General features: G+C 43.0%; 1 protein-coding gene across 1 annotated transcript in view; it reads right to left on the bottom strand.

Annotated features, from left to right (window-relative positions):
* The window catches only part of gabrb4 (gamma-aminobutyric acid type A receptor subunit beta4), a 97,941-nt gene extending 82,734 nt beyond the window's left edge, over positions 1-15,207 (bottom strand). The window contains exons 1-2 of the mRNA XM_077197382.1: positions 14,604-15,207; positions 12,468-12,562 (exon numbers count right to left, since the gene is read on the bottom strand). Of these exons, the coding sequence (XP_077053497.1) occupies positions 12,468-12,562; positions 14,604-14,683 (175 nt within the window). The 5' untranslated portion in view covers positions 14,684-15,207. The remainder of the gene's footprint in view (positions 1-12,467; positions 12,563-14,603) is intronic.
* Between the last annotated feature and the right edge of the window lie 1,754 nt (positions 15,208-16,961).

Below are 16,961 nucleotides of genomic sequence, written 5' to 3'. Positions count from 1 at the left end.
GCAACCTAGCATCGTCTAGCCTCAGAAGTCACCAATCAAGCTTCCGTACTGGTCGTTCATCAACAGCAGCTTGAGAAATTAACTTCACTTACCGAAGAACTGGTGAGATCCATGCGGTCCCTCACGATGCAAACCGCCGACGCTGCTCAAACCACTGCACCTCCAGTTCAACCATCCTCCAGTGTGAGTAACATTCCAGCTTCCAATAATCCTCGTTTATCATTACCCGACAAGTACGACGGCTCGTCAGCAACATGCAAGGGTTTTCTTCTGCAAAGCACTCAGTATATTAACCAGCAATCCCACCTCTTTTCAAACGATGACAGCCGGGTCTCTTTCATCTGCTCGCTGCTGACTGGGAAGGCACTGGAGTGGGCGACAGCGCTTTAGGCAGGTGGTCAGCTTACTTTCCCCTCTTATAACGACTGTCTCGCCCAATTCAGAGAGGTTTTCGAGCATCCAGCCGGCGGAAAGGAACCGGGCGAGCTGTTACTGTCTCTTCATCAAGGAGGATCTTCCGCGGCGGATTACACCCTCAACTTCCGCACACTCGCTGCACAGACAGACTGGGAGGAGGATCCTCTGAAACTGCTTTACCGCAAGGGTCTGAATTCTGATTTACAAGGAGAGCTGGCTTGTCGGGATGAGGATAAAACTCTCAGTCAGCTGATGAATCTAACCATTCGCCTTGATAATTTGATGCGAGCGCGGCGCACCCCGCTCAAACACCGGGTCGTTGTAAATCCTTCCGTCAGTTCTGAGCCTGAACCCATGCAAATCGGCTTCACGCGCTTATCCACTGAGGAGCGTGAGCGAAGAATGCGCAACAAACTCTGTCTTTACTGCGCCCGTACTGGTCACATGAGGTTAACTTGTCCTGTAAGACCCACCTCGAGAGATTCTGCTGCGGTGAGTTCCCGTGTTCGTTCTCTCAACTCTCTTACTTTAGAGGTATCTTTCTGTTCTGATGAGGATATTGTTAATGTAAGTGCTTTGATTGATTCGGGGGCAGCAGGAAATTTTATTGACCTCACTTTTGCTAAAACTCATAATTTCTCTCTCAAACCATGTGAACCCCGGGTGTCAGTGGCAGCATTAGACGGACGACCCCCGGGATCAGGCAAGATACAGTATATCACTCAACAGTTAACCCTTAATGTCGGCACTCAGCACTCGGAGACCATCCAACTTTTCACCATAAATTCACTGCTGCACCCTGTGATTCTCGGTTTCCCCTGGCTGGAGAAGCACAACCCCTACATTTCGTGGTCCGAGAGGAAGGTAATTCAGTGGTCATCTTTTTGTTTAACAAACTGTCAACCTGCTGTCCTAGGTCCTGAAACTGTTTCCAGCCGCTCTGAGAATCCTGACCTGTTGGGGGTTCCCACTGAATACCATGATCTTACTCTAGCCTTTAGTGAAGGAGAGGCCTCTCAACTTCCCCCACATCGAGCTTGGGATTGCGCCATTGAACTTCTTCCTGGAGCTAACCCGCCCCGTGGGAGAGTCTATCCGTTGTCCAAACCTGAGACCGACACGATGAAGTCTTACATTGAGGAACAACTCGCTAAGGGCTTCATTACTCCTTCCACTTCTCCCGCCTCAGCTGGGTTTTTCTTTGTCAAGAAGAAGGATGGAGGTCTCCGTCCTTGTATTGACTATCGCAGTCTAAACGAGATCACTGTGAAGTACCGCTATCCTCTGCCTCTGGTCCCCGCTGCACTGGAAATGCTCCGCACGACCAAGTTCTTCACCAAACTGGACCTGCGGAACGCCTACAACCTGGTTCGTATTCGAGAGGGTGACGAGTGGAAGACGGCCTTCTCTACGACCACCGGGCACCTCGAATACCAGGTTATGCCGTTCGGGCTTTCTAACAGTCCTTCTGTCTTTCAGGCCTTCGTAAATGAGATCTTCCGGGACATGCTTAACCAGAGAGTCATTGTCTACATTGACGACATCCTCATTTACTCTGATACCCTCGAAGCACACGTCCGGGATGTGCGAGCCGTACTTCAACGCCTCATCGACAACCAGCTGTATGCCAAGGTCCAGAAGTGTGAGTTCCACCAGACCCGAATTGCGTTCCTGGGGTATGTCATCAGTGCTGAAGGAGTCATCATGGACGACAGTAAGGTCCGAGCAGTAGTCAATTGGCCTCGACCCACCACCGTGAAAGAATTGCAGCGTTTCCTGGGCTTTGCCAATTTCTACCGTAGATTTATTCGTAATTTCAGCACCACGGCGGCACCTCTCACATCCCTCCTACAGGGGGGGAGGCAACATTTGAAGTGGTCTCCAGAATGCTCTTCCGCGTTCGAACGACTCAAGGAGAAGTTCACTACGGCACCCATCCTTCATCATCCGGACCACGAGCGTGAGTTCATCGTGGAGGTGGATGCTTCGAGTTCAGGAATCGGCGCCATTCTATCCCAACGACACGGTAATCCAGCCAAGACGTTTCCATGCGCCTTCCACTCTCGTAAGCTCACTTCGGCTGAACGCAACTACGATGTGGGTGACAGGGAGCTTCTGGCCATGAAGGCCGCCTTCGAGGAATGGAGACATTGGCTGGAGGGTGCTCGTCTGCCTTTTACTGTCCTCACCGATCATCGCAACCTCGAGTACATCAGGTCAGCAAAACGTCTGAATGCCTGACAGGCCAGGTGGTCTCTCTACTTCTCGAGATTCCACTTTAAGATCACGTATCGTCCAGTTCCAAGAACGGCAAAGCCGACGCCCTGTCTCGCCAATTTGACAGTAAATCCGATCATCCCGAGCCCAAGTACATTTTGCCATCTACCCTCTTCGTAGCCCCTGTTCAGTGGGACATCATGACTGAGATCTCTGCCACACAAGGGGATCATCCGACCCCTCCGGAATGCCCTCCTGACCGAGTCTTCGTACCACAGGATCTCCGCACTCGTGTTCTTCAGTGGGTACATTGCACTCCCAGCGCTGGTCACCCCGGGATTGTGGCCACACTTCTGTTAGTCATTAATCGTTTCTGGTGGTCCAATCTTCATGCAGACGTAGTCAAAGTCATTCGTCAGTGTCCTACATGCAACATCTCAAAGGCCTCCCACTTAAGGCCGGCCGGACTACTTCAGCCACTTCCCGTCCCTCAACGGCCATGGTCCCATATTGCAGTGGATTTCGTCACTGATCTGCCTTCCTCTCAGGGTTTTACTACTATCCTCTCAGTAGTTGACCGATTCTCCAAGGCATGCAGGTTCGTTCCCCTGGCTGGTCTACCCACAGCACTCCACAAACTGCGCACCTAATAGGCCATAGAAATAGCCTGAACAATCCAGTTGCTAATGGTCTGCTTGGATGTGGGAAGCCCCTTCTTGGGCTTAACCGAAACACACAAGCAACTGGTCTGACTTCCACCATGAAGAGGACCTCTGAATATACAATTTAAGAGCTTTGGCAGGGCAGAGCAGATGAAGTCTCTCCTCATCCGCTGTCACGTGAGGTGGAGGATGAAAATTCTCCAGAACCGTAGGCCGTGCCACATTAGAAGGCACCTTAGGCAAATAGCCCTGGGGCCTGGGATGTAGGATGGCTTTTGATGTCGCCTGGAGCAAACTCCAATGACCCATTGGATACAGAGAGCGCCTGAAGATCTCTTACCCTCCTCAGAGAAGTAATGGCCAACAAAACTACCTTTAGGGAAAGGTTCCGACTCTAGAGGTTCGAAGGGGGCCTCAGCCAGCGCTTCGAGAACCACTGCCGGGTCCCAGTTGGGAAACCTTGGTAGAGCAACAGGTCTCATCCTCCAACCCCCACGGAGTTGTTGTCTCCCCAAAGGCCCATCAGCCAGAGGAGCGTGGAAAGCCGCAATGGCAGCCAAGTACACCTTGAGTGTGGACGGGGTAAGACGGGGTAAGACCAGCCGAGAAGTGATCTTGGAGGAACTCCAGCACTGAAGTCACCGGGCAGTTAACTGGGTCCACCTCACGCTCTCTACACCATACGGTGAAAACATTCCATTTTAGACCGTACAATTTCCTCGTGGAGAGAGCTCTAGAGTTGAGTATGGTCTCTACTACTCCTGCTGACAGGCCGTGCCCCCTCAGGGGCCAGACCCACAGTTTCCATAATCCGGGCCGAGGGTGAAATATTGAGCCCTCTGCCTGTGTCAGCAGGTCCCTCCAGATGGGAATCTCCCATGGAGGGCCGTCCAGGAGTGATATTATATCTGAGAACCATACTCGGGCTGGCCACAACGGGGCTACCAACAGTAGACTGATCCCGTCATAACAGACCCTCTCTAGAACTCCCGGGCGCAGAGTGATCGGGGGAAATGCGTACAGATGCAGCCTCGGCCACGTCTGCACCATGGCCACTGGGGCTGGATGTGTGAGGAAGAACCACAGTGGACAGTGTGTCGTCTCTCGAGACGCAAACAGATCCACTTCCACTGGGCAGAACCTCCGACATATTGACTCCACCACCTCAGGGTGGAGTCTCCATTCTCCGGGCCTCAGCCCCTGCCACGACAGGATGTCTGCTCCCTGATTTTGTTCCCCTGGGATGTATGTTGCTCTGAGAGACAACAGTCTTCCCTGGGACCACAGGAGGATCTGATGTGCCAGTCTGCATAGAGGGCGAGACCTCAGACCCCCCTGATGATTTATGTAGGCCACTACTGACATATTGTCTGACCTCACAAGGACATGATGACCCTTGAGGTCTGGCAGGAAGCCCCTCAGAGCTCTGGACACAGCCAATATCTCCAGGCAATTTATGTGCCAGGAGGAATAATGGTCCTGCCATAGGCCTCTCATAAAGTGGCCGTCCATGACCGCGCCCCAACAGGTGGGGGAGGCATCTGTCAAAATGGTTTTCAGGCGACATGAAGCTCCCAGCACAGGGCCTTGGGACAGAAAACAAGCTTTTTTCCACATAGATAGGAAACGAAGTTATCAACGCGTAACCCTGATCATGCGGAACTATGAAGTAGCGGCTGTAAAACCCGGACTTCCTGTCTGGTGGAGGAATACGTTCTATGGCCTTCTTTACCAGCAGGGAGTTTACTTCCTGTTCCAATGCCTGACCCTGCTCTGGGTTGACTACAGTACAGACCACCCCGTTGAATCTTGGTGGGCGGAAACCGAACTGCAGTCTGAACCCCTTTTGAATGGTGTGCAGGGCCCAAGGAGAAATACTCCTGAGATTTTTCCACGCATCGAAATATTTTATACGCATCAACTCTCGAGGCTGGCTTCGGGTATCAATCGGGATTCGTTCTCGACCCCCTGAAGAGGATCTCTGGGCAGGGTTCGACCGAAAACGAATCTCGATGGGTGGACGCGATTGCTGCCTGGCCGCAGGCCTGTGGAGCGGACAGTGCACCGTGCGTTCGCTGGAAACTGATGCGTCCAAAGCGCACTTGACTGCGGGCAGTCGACATCGATTTCCTGCGGGCTCCGCGGAGGAGGCGACCTTGATCGCTCCGCTATGGGTGGGGCTACCCGCAGACAACCAAGGCTGGCTAGGATCTCTTTGACGAAACCTTCTTAGCCTGCAGGACGGCACTCAGGTCGCCCTGCTTCTGCTGAGGCTTCCCCTGAGAGCGCCGTCTATGCCCCCAAGCTCCTTGAGGGGGGGCTCTAGATGAGACACTCTCCTTTGCGCCTGTCTATAGGCAGGGGAGCTGGTGGATGGCTGCGGCTGCCCACTGGGGGCAGGCTTCCTAGATTTGGAGCAGCGAGGGAGGTACTGCTTGAAGGCTGCAGACTGCTTTTCACCTCCTGAAACCTGTCGATGACGGTGTTTACAGCGTCGCCAAACAGGCCAGAAGGCGAAATAGGGGCATCAAGGAGGAAAGCCCTGTCTTTCCTCCTTGATGCCCGTTCAACCATACGTGTCTCTCCGAGACCACCAACATCACCATTCAACGGCCGATGGCTCAGGCCTTGGAGGGAGATCTTCGGAACTGGCGAGGAATCCCGAGAACGTGCCTCAGCAGTCTCGAGATCCCATGTCAGATCCATCTGCGAGCCCCATAAAGAGCATTGCCGGCCATCCTCAATGAAAATGGCCAGGCAGGAATGCAGCACACGGATTGATAAAGTTTCACAATTCTCGCAAGCAGCCCCCTCGAGAGCTGCCTGCGCGTGCTGCATTCCCAAACAATGCACGCACATTTGGAGTGTGTCCCCAACCGTGATATAACGAGGGCAGGGATGCACACACCACCACACGTTACATCATGACGCAACACCAATCAAGATTGGCTTAGTTTCATTCATGCTTCAGAGGCGCTACGCTGAGGGGCGTTCCCCCAAATTGTCATTTGACGCAGTTCGACTTCCCTCAAAAGGGAACAGACACACACAGTACTATATATAAAATATAAAAACTAATCTGAGGTTAGGCAAGACACTTGAGTGGGGTTCCTTTCTGAAGTTGATTTCTTAGAGAACACACTCACAAAACCACACAGGCAAAAACCTCTTTAAAATATATATGTATTTGTTAAAATTGTATTTTCATAATACTACTATTAATAAGATTAGTAAATAAGAAAGGGCCACAACTCAACGTAGTTTTGTATGACTATTCAGTAGTTACTTCTTAGTTATTTTTCTTGAACCTTAATTAGTAGATAATTAATAGTAGTTCTTCATGAGGTATGGCATAATTCATTAATTATTGATTACTTAACACAATCATAAAATTACATTGCATACTGATTAGTTAACACATCTTCCTTCGTAGTTAACAGTAGTGAAGAAGTAATTAATTAAGAATGACCTATTTAGTTCTTCAGTAATTCCTTATTAGTTATGCAGTAAGTAAGAAACAGTATTCTAAAGTGTTACCAGTTTTTTCATTAACAAATGTACAGTTTTTTTGTGGTTGAAAGTGGACTGTCACACAAGATTTGTCTGCACCATGTATTATGTTTACAGTGTAAAAGAATCTTGTCTTTGTTTAGCAAACATTGCTTTGGTAATATGCTAATTTTATACTGACTTCAATTGTGAGTCACAAGTCTTTTACACTTCACTGCGTTGCTGCCTACAATGAGTTTCAAATCAAGTATTAGTATAATTTCAGTCAGGACTCAGGCTATTGCCCAAGAAACAAGGCAGTAGACAGCAAAGCAGCAGGGTTTTGTACTCCACTCAAGCTGAAGATTTGAGTTCTGCTCAGACAGGTTGCTTTCTCAGACCTAACAACAAACCCATCGGCTACTTGTTGAGAGCTGGAGCCAAAGCCAATAACTATAACGCTAACATGAAGGGCAACAAAGTCGAGTGTAAAGCAAGGCTGAATAAAATGACTCATCATCTACTGCTTCTGAAACAATGAACCGTTAAAGGCTGAGAATGGCTACAATAGGAAGACTGGAACAAACAAATACATGGATGGATGGGATGGATGGGATGGATGGGATGGGGGGTGATTTGGGATTTAAATGGATAGTTCACCCAAAAAAGAAATTGTTGTCATTATTTACTCACCCTCGTGTCGCTCCAAACCCGTATGAGTTTCTTTCTTCTGTTGAACAAAAAAAAAAAAAAAAATTATATATTTTAAAGAATGTTGGTAATCAAACAGTTGATGGTAGCCATTAACTACCATAGTAGGACTATGGAAGTCAATGGCTACAGTCAACTGTTTGGTTACCAACATTCTTTAAAATATCTTCTTTTTTGTTCAACAATAGAAAGAAACTGAGTAATTGGTGAGTAATTGATGACAACATTTTCATTTTTGGGTGAACAATCCCTTTAAAGTAAAAAAAGCCACACTATTTTGATACAGTTTATACAATGTATAGTATGAGGAAAATATAGTTTTTTTTTTAAGTCGCTTTGGTTAATTTCCTCGCATCATCCCTAACTATGCAAACCAGTCACCACACAATGGATTACCTGCAAAAGCCTGTAACAAATCCAAATTTCATCAATTTATGTCAATGAACATATCAGTGCCATCAGAATAAGTCCTTGTGTCATTGTTCACAAACAAGATAGTCAAAATGCTTAGCCATGCTGTTAATAACAGTGTATACTCTGACAGTATTTCCTGATGTAAACTATGGGGATGGTTTTGATGACTGACTGAAAATGCTCAAGGCGGCACTTTTTGTGTATGGCAAATATTCATTTCAACAGTAAATTTAGAGTATATAAGATATTGATAGCAAGAGACTGGTCTGTTATGAATTTACTGTTTCTCTGACAACAAATACAGTAAAATGTCAAAGAAAGAGACAAGGCATGTATGTATCTGTATAATATATGTGTATCTGTATAAGTATATTTACTGTATACTGTAAAATATGAGTGGCCTACTGTAACATAAAGCATTACAGCATTACAGTAAGTACACAGTATTACTGAAGAGTCCACATTGTTGGATTACATACCTGTTCTGTTCTGTCTACGGAACATTTGAATGATTGAGGACACGGTTGTTCTCTCAATATTTGTCTGCCCCTCTCGAACAGCCTCTGCCATTGAAATGCCACGATTGAGAACATGGTACACAACAGTAGCCTTTATTTTATCGGAAATGTGCCTACAGTACAGTATGTCATTGTCCTCTACTAACTCTTCAACTGTTTTGCCTCTCTACCCTTCCTCCAAGCATCCTTATACTCCTCTTCTTCTTTCCGGCTGTTGAAACTGTTACAAATTCTGATAATAGAAGAACAACAGAGAAATGAACAGTGTTGTTCTCTGTCTTCCGAAAGGTCATGAGATGCATCTCTGAACTGGTTGATCTAATGCTTTACATTCCCCTTTATTAGTTAAATCAGAGCCCGTCAACGGAGAGCCTGGTCACTCCCTATTAAGACCTATTGAACCGAATTTTGCTTGTAGTTCCGCCAGAGTTCCACTGCGGGCGATCGCCTATGAGTGCAAAATGAATGGGAGTCTATGGAGCTAGACGGCTAAATTTGTCTCTTTCACCCGATTGCCGTTGAGAAATCTCAGATTTGATTGTAGGTTTTGCAAGTTCAACATGATTATAAGGTCGAAAGTTGGATGAACGAGTACGTATGTCCTTTCGATTTCTTACAGGTTGAGTTGTTGTTGCCCATTACACGCTAGCATTCTGCTAATGAATGCTGATTGGTCAGTGAAGGACTGTTACGACCAAAGATACCGCTTGAGGGCATTGTGGCATCCGAAGCGGGACCAGAAAATTTACACTGAAAATAAATTGAATTTGAGCACTTGTGTTATTCTTGTGTTAGGAAATAAAGGATACATATGGTATAGTATTGCCACCTTAAAAAACAACAACAACCAATGTCCCGCTCAATGGTGCTAAATATCAATAAAAATTGAAAAAAAAGAAAAATGCCTCGCAGATGTGCAATGATAAATTGTTCTAATATTGGGCAAGGGTTGTCCTATTTCTCATTTCCCAAGAAAGAAAAAAGGTAATGTATGTGCTCCTGTGTTAATTGTCAAAACCTAACTTAATTTACGGTGGTTCACGTACATATGTGTGTTTGGGTGTGTGTATGTATTTTCGGCGTGGTCTTTTAAAACAACAAAACAAAAACTTCTAGCACGTGTATTTACCTGTGTCAGCTGTGTTGTCGATGCCTCGAGAGAAATTAAAGTGCAGACAGAGCCCGTCTAATGTCCCTTATTAGCACGAAAGCAACAAAGTGACTGAAGGATTGCCGTAAAGCAGTATCTCTGGTCGTACGATGTGTATGACGTCATTGACATTTGAAAAGACTTTTTAAAGCAAATAAGTGACTCTAAAAAATCTAACACCCAGCAATGAGTAATTTCTTTGCATCTCCTTTCGAAATACAACATTCAAATTACTAGACAAAGAAAAGTGGATTTTGAGGGGTATAGCTCCATTGACCTCCATTCATTCTGCACTCGTCCTGTGAGCGCCCTCATATGGAACCAGAGTGGAACTGCAACCAGTTCAGAAGCCGGAAGTTTACTGAGAGTGAAAGTTCTCCCCTTATTAGACATTCTCTGGTTAAATTCAAGATTCATCTGTGCAGTTCATAAATTCAGGACACATTAACAAAAAATCTAATAGAAATTTATAGAAATATTGTTAACAGATTATGACAAGTAGTTCAACCATTTTGCATTTAATGACTTGCACAATGAACTAATGCCTAGAAGTTTTGAGAGATAATACTATTCAACAGTGAACCAGTATAATGTATTATGAGCAACATAACATAAGGAATTTATAATGTAGGAAACAGCAGACAATTGTACAAAAGCACTGGAAGTTTGTTCCAAATAATTATAAATTGCTTTTATGATGTGCACAAGTGACTGTGATGTGGAGTTTGAACAAGTAGTTTTGAGAATTTCAAGTGTGATCTGAGCAATGCAACCAAAGAGACTGAGAAAAGCATTGTGTTTTTGGACTTTAAATCATGTAAATGTATTCAAGCAGATCCTCCCCCCAAAAAATAAAATAAACAAATAAATAAACAAACAAATAAATAAATAAAATAACAACTTTAATTGAGAAAAATATATGCACTTTAATAATAGAGTTTTGTTTGAGGCACATGGAAGTCAACTAGATATTCAAACTGTATAACCATTTAATAATCAGTACCTTAATGATATTTAAACAAATTAAAATTTTGAGAACCAAATCTTTATATCAAGCCTTCTAAATGGAATTGCAATTTGGTATTTGCAGTGTTAATTTTGTCAGCAAATTGGAAGGTGCAATCTATAATAAGTCATTTGCACTGAAATTATGACAATGCCTTTAAAAAATGCAATGTGCAACGCAATGTCAGTACATTTAGAGGTTCATTAAATTTGCTAGTGGATATTTTGTTAATGGCATATTTTTCTTTGCGCAGCAATACTGTTGCGCAACTGTTTTTGTGTGAATTCATGTATGTGTAAGCAGGCTTTGCCCTCATGTGTGTTGTGATGTGACTTGGGATGCGCACACACACACAAATATACCACGGCCAAAGCCCGCGGCTATCCCTCTAGCCGGCCAGAGAGATGAAGCTCTTTTAGGGCAGCCTGGTTTCCCGACAACCTAACTGGCCTCTTTCTTTCTATCCATTTCTCTCCTCTCTGCCCTCTTCAGTAACCTCCCCCGCTCTCTCTCTCTCTCTCTCTCTCTCTCTCTCTCTCTCTCTCTCTCTCTCTCTCTCTCTCTGGCTAGCGTAGCTGCGGTCTGGGTCCAATTAAAATGCACGGGGCTCCAAAGCTGAAGTTGGTCAGCAGTTGTGTCAGGAGACTTGGTCTCTGACTGATGATAGAATTATAAGGATGTGATAGACTACAGTTCCCTGGCCTGCATCAGAGCAGATGCTGCTCCCAATACAAACGTGCAGCGCTGCATCAGTGCTCTGTGGAGGGGCCATCACTCCTGGTGAAACGATTCAAAAATCCTTTGTGTTGTGTAAAAATGGTGTTGAAGAGAATAGAGAACATGTTAATGATCTCCAATTGGTCAATGTGTCCTGAAATACAGCAAATCAGAGGAATTCTATATTGGACTTGTCATCTCTACCAGCAAATTCAAAAAGGCCAAAAAGGCAAATCTACAAGAACATGAATACAGTTTGAGGGAATCTATCAAATATTGACAAAAAAAACATAAATAATACACATATGATATTTAAATAGTGGCAAGATAGATAGATAGAAAGATAGATAGATAGATAGATAGATAGATAGATAGATAGATAGATAGATAGATAGATAGATAGATAGATAGATAGATAGATAGATAGATAGATAGATAGATAGATAGATAGATACTGAAATACAAAGCAATTTGCTGAAGGGGAGCTGCAAAGCTGAATTGAAAAGTACATTCTGTAGCATATTTATAGTCTCTTTACAATATCAGGGGGCAAACAGAATGCTTGTGATGAATAGCCATCCAATCCAACTTCTAGTTGTGGTGAAACAAAATTTTCACCCGACTTTGTGGTTCGAAAAGCATCTCGTTGTCCTTCAACAATGTGAACGTGTGCAGAAATATGGACCATAAGCTGCAACCTAAAACTGTGTGCTCAGCTTTTGTGAAAACTGTACCCACACAACATTTTATAGGAAAGGAGGGGACAAAAAAAGAAAAAGAAAAAAAAAACAGGATACAAGAGTACAAAGTGCCTTGCCATCCCAAACAGCTCCTTGTTTTCTCTGCCTACCTTGAAATTGATGCTATTAAACCATGAGATGTTTCAGCAATTTCTTGAAAATGTCTGCCTGCATACAGTCACTTTATATTCTGTCTTTACATGAGATCATGAGCAACAAACCAGCAAGTTTTGAAAACCTTCCTACACAGGAGATTTATGATCAGATGTGTAATGCGGAAAACATAGCACTATATTTTCAATAAACATACAGTACTGCATTTGCCAATGATAATGTTTATCACTAGACTCCAGATAAGTGACTTCTCTGATTGCGACTGACTGGTGAGAGTATAGGAATACGTTTTTAAGAAAGGATCATGTGTACCTCCGAAGTCTGGCCGGAGACGGATGTCATACCCCTTCAGCAATTTGTCCACTGTCGTCTTGGCCACAGATATTCCGGTATTTCCGGTAGAGGTGCTGCAAGAGAGAGAATTGAGAGTGCTTTTTGTCAAAATTCAGTTAAACCAAATATACATCTTATAGCAAATTTGTTCATTCATATAATGCAATTGAATCATATATTTTTGATTGTTTTATAGCAATGCATTTTGTTTTCATTCAGACAGACTGGGAATGTTTGGCGTAATTGCCAATCCGAAGAGGCTTGTCTTTAGATCAATATAACCACCACATAATCATTAACATAAATCTATATGATTGAATAATGTATTGTTTTACAGAGCATAAAGTGTTACTGAAAGCGCAATTGGATCTTAAACAGAAACATCTAATACTGACTGTGCACGACTGTGTCCTGTTGCTGAAACTATAACAAAAACACTCAAACATAATACTGTCATATGGGGGTGGTCAGTTCAACATGTAACTTTGACAACTGGCATGACTGGGTTTATCTGGTTCAAACATGCAGTCCAGAGCCAGTGTTTTTTTAACTCGGGGTCCTGGGGCCCCTGAGGCTCTGTCAACAGATGGGTAGTTGACGCATAACATATTCCTTTTTTTGTATATGCATATGAATGTTTAAAACACATTTTAAAAATTAGGTTCACATTTTTACAATTTGGCCTTCACTAGTTCATTGTAGATATTTTGACAGACACATTTTCAAAAGAGCAAATATTCTACACAGTCTCAAATAATATGAGGTCATTGATGCTGTATGCATAATAATTTATAAATAAAATAGTTTCATATAAATAAAAATTCATGAAAATTAATATACATTGAAAGTGTTGGGAGTCCCTGGTTGAACTTGAAGGTGGGGGTTCATGGGTCTATAAAGGTTCAAAACCCCTGTTTAGAGGCAAATGTTGGTGTTTGACAACTAATAATTTGCACATGAAAAAGTCTATGTGGCTTCAAACTAATGCATTTGAAAATCCCATACCTCAGCCATGCACACTGCACTTAGAAAATTGTAAAACGTCAAAATGGAAGGCATTGGGTTTTAGGCCACCACTGTTGATTTCAATTAGATTTAGTGAAAATCATAATAATCACGACATGCTATGAGTAAATACAACAGTGTTTAACATAGTAACGCTTTTCATTAGTCTTACAGGTGTTCCGCATACATAGTATGAGATGGAGAAAAGATATGCGTCTTCGGCCTCAGAGGCTTCAAAGCCGCGTCGCAACTCAATGATCACCAGCGAACACATGTCATTAACCATTATTGACTAATAGGCGTCGTCGTTTTTATTCTTATTGGCTGAGTGATGATGGATCTCTTCTAACACCAGTGACATGGTGGTATGGGTGGGGGAGGTGGATCAGAAGAAAATCACTTAATCATTTGTAAATGTGTATTTCACTCAGTGGATCATTGCATATATATATATATATATATATATATATATATATATATATATATATATATATATATATATATATATATATATTGTTACAGATGAAACCGAAGGTTGCAACAACATTTTGCTTAAATGCGATTCAAAACACAGTTCTGTCATGCCCTGATTTTAATTGATGCCAGAATACCGAGATGTCACTGTTAAATCACTGGGCCAAGTGGATGAAGAATGCAGTATGACAGTTTTTTTTTTTCATATATTCAATTGGTTAATAATTAAATAATTTACTGTTTAACTGGACAGGGATTTTTTTTCAAATGAGAATAATATGTTATCGACAAACAAAAGACATGACATATTCGAAAGATTTTTTTTTAGATTTCAATAATAGGCATATGTGCACTGCAGAATTGAAATAACCATGTTTCTCACACATAGCCTATGATTTCTCTCTCTCTCTCTCTCTCTCTCTCTCTCTCTCTCTCTCTCTCTCTCTCTCTCTCTCTCTATTAGACACTGCACACACACAATTGGACAGTTTATTCAGGTAAAAAAAAAATGGCATAGGAAATTAAACATTATGTACGCTATATCTGTGAATCATGTGTCTGTTGGGATTTGCCCAATAAGTGGGCTCATTCATCCAATCCAATAGTCATAATTTCCAATATTTATAATTTTCTTACCTTTGTACAAAGCAGACAAAGGACAAAGCCGCAAGAGCAGAAACAATTCCACATAATTTGTCTTCTTGAGGACCCAACATTTCCACAAATCCGTTTATTCAGTTTCAGTAATCCAACCGCCTGTGCTCCAAAATGATGTGAAACAAACAAAAAAGCAAAGCAAAACAAAAACAAAAACAAACAACCCCCCCAAAAAAATAATAATCCAAAAGAATCCAACAGAAGGGGATGGGAGGGAAAAAAGGCCAAAATGAATGACAGAGATCAAAGCACCAATGCACACATGTGTGATGGCCCCGTAAAATAAAAATAAATAAATAAATAAAATAAATAAATAAAATAAATAAATAAATAAATAAATAAAATATTTAATGGGTCCCAGTTGTTGTTGTTTTCTTCAGCTATGGAAATCCGTGCAGGTCAGAGACCCCCTCGATCAAAACCAGAAGATCAGACATCTCTCTCAGCTTCGACTGGACTTCTGGGAAAGTGCTGGAAAGTCTTCTTCAACCAAAACATGGAGAAAAAAATAAATAAAGATAAGATGATGAAAAGAAAAAACAATGGAAGAGAATCAATCTCCTTCTACACCTGTCGTCGCAATTTCCAGGTCCAAAGCTGTGGGCAAGCCATGGCTCCAGAGATGCTCCTTCAAAGAGGGGGGTGCTCCACAGTAAGTGATATTTTTATTTATTTCCCCCGTCAGCTATAAAGATTGGAGGCGAAGAAAAAAAAACCCTACTGCTGATGGTCGAGATATTCCTCTCAAAGTCACTGGGGAGAAAAGATGCACATTTAAAGAAATGCAGCAGAGAATATCTGATGCATACGTCAGAGCTTGTAGTCCATAGTACAACCTTATATGAAGCAGAAGCAGGGTGAAAAAAACATATGTATCTCAATAAAACGTTTGCAAATGCCCAAGCTTTGTCTAGCCTACTGGAAAACCCCCCTTATCTTTCGATTGAATCCCCGAGCATGTTCCTGCTCTTGTTCAGAGCAAACGATGACACACTTCAATTGCAATAACACCTCCAGGAATCGTAAAAAAAAGAATCAAGACTGGAACAGGAATCTCCGTCGTACAAGCTTGGATTTGAAAAGAAGATTAAAATACATGGTCCCTCTTTGAATGTGGTGAATAAAATGCCAGTGTTTGTTGAAAAAATAAAAGCGAAAGCGAACTAAAGAGGAAAGGCAGTCTGTCCACGCGCTTGTCTCGCGGAGGAATGATGTCTGTACTTGTCGGCTCGCGCGCTGCAGCCTATTAAAATGCTGCGAGAGTATCCCGGCGCATTTTCGTGCATTTCTTCCACATTCTTAAGCTCAACACACCCTCAAACACATAAAATCAGAAACGGCAAAAAAAAGTAAAAGTAAATAACAAACGGCCAAATAAGATTTTGAAATCAGTGCCACTTTTTTGCACAACCAAAATGCAAGTTGCGATGTTATATCAAGATTAAGGAACAAATGAAATTATAAAAATAATTTTGCATATTGCACAAATATATAAGTGGTGTGATTTTTCCCATGCATTTTCACTCAGTAGATGAGGGATGCAGGCATCTGCTGCTGTCTAGTTGCTAGGCAACCATGCTAGAAGTGATGCAGAGCAGTGGTGTTTCGGTGGCACATTTAAAGGAGCTTCTCTGTTGCATCTCCTGGACAGGAGGACCCCAATGGTGATGTGGACATCCTCAACTCCCATTTAGCACTTTGACGGTACCCGCTGAAACGTGAGGAACATTGATGTGAAGGGCAGAGACAGACGGCCGTCAGCACTATCTGCATCAGTTCAGCTGTGCTTTACAAGATTTGCTGTCTTTTCTGAGAATAATAAAACCGTACTAGTGCTCTTTCGTGCATCGCAATAAATATAAATCCAGCTAAGTTTATACTGCTTGACAGCTCATTATTGTCTTTGAAAGAAAGCTCCATCAGATGCACATTTGCTGAGGGCTATGACGGAAGAGTAAGTTTAGGACCATGGACAGTCTCATGTTTGCTCAGCCGAGGAAGTGTGGCTTCAGGACCATGGACAAGGTTGGGCTGTCCATTGTTGATGTGCTTAATGTTCTGGAGAGGAAATTCCAGTGGGGAAGTTAGGGAAAACGAGTGAAACAACCTTCCGCTTCCTTTCATTTCACCCACCATGACATACATCCTTCTGTTTTAGGTTTTAGCAATTCACTTGGAAAACTTGGCATTATTCGAATAACCAAGGGCAGCATAAGACAAGACATTACCGGACCAAGAACAGAAACAAACTCTGGACTTAAATACACAGGGGAAGCTAATCAAGAGAAACTGAAACAGGTGCGTAACATGAAACCAAGAAAACTAACTAGTGTAAGT

Source organism: Siphateles boraxobius, unplaced genomic scaffold (genome assembly GCF_051911475.1).
Source record: "Siphateles boraxobius isolate OS27281-9 unplaced genomic scaffold, OSU_SipBor_1 11, whole genome shotgun sequence".
Taxonomy (NCBI): Eukaryota; Metazoa; Chordata; class Actinopteri; order Cypriniformes; family Leuciscidae; genus Siphateles; species Siphateles boraxobius.
This window is presented reverse-complemented; position numbering and strand designations above follow the sequence as displayed.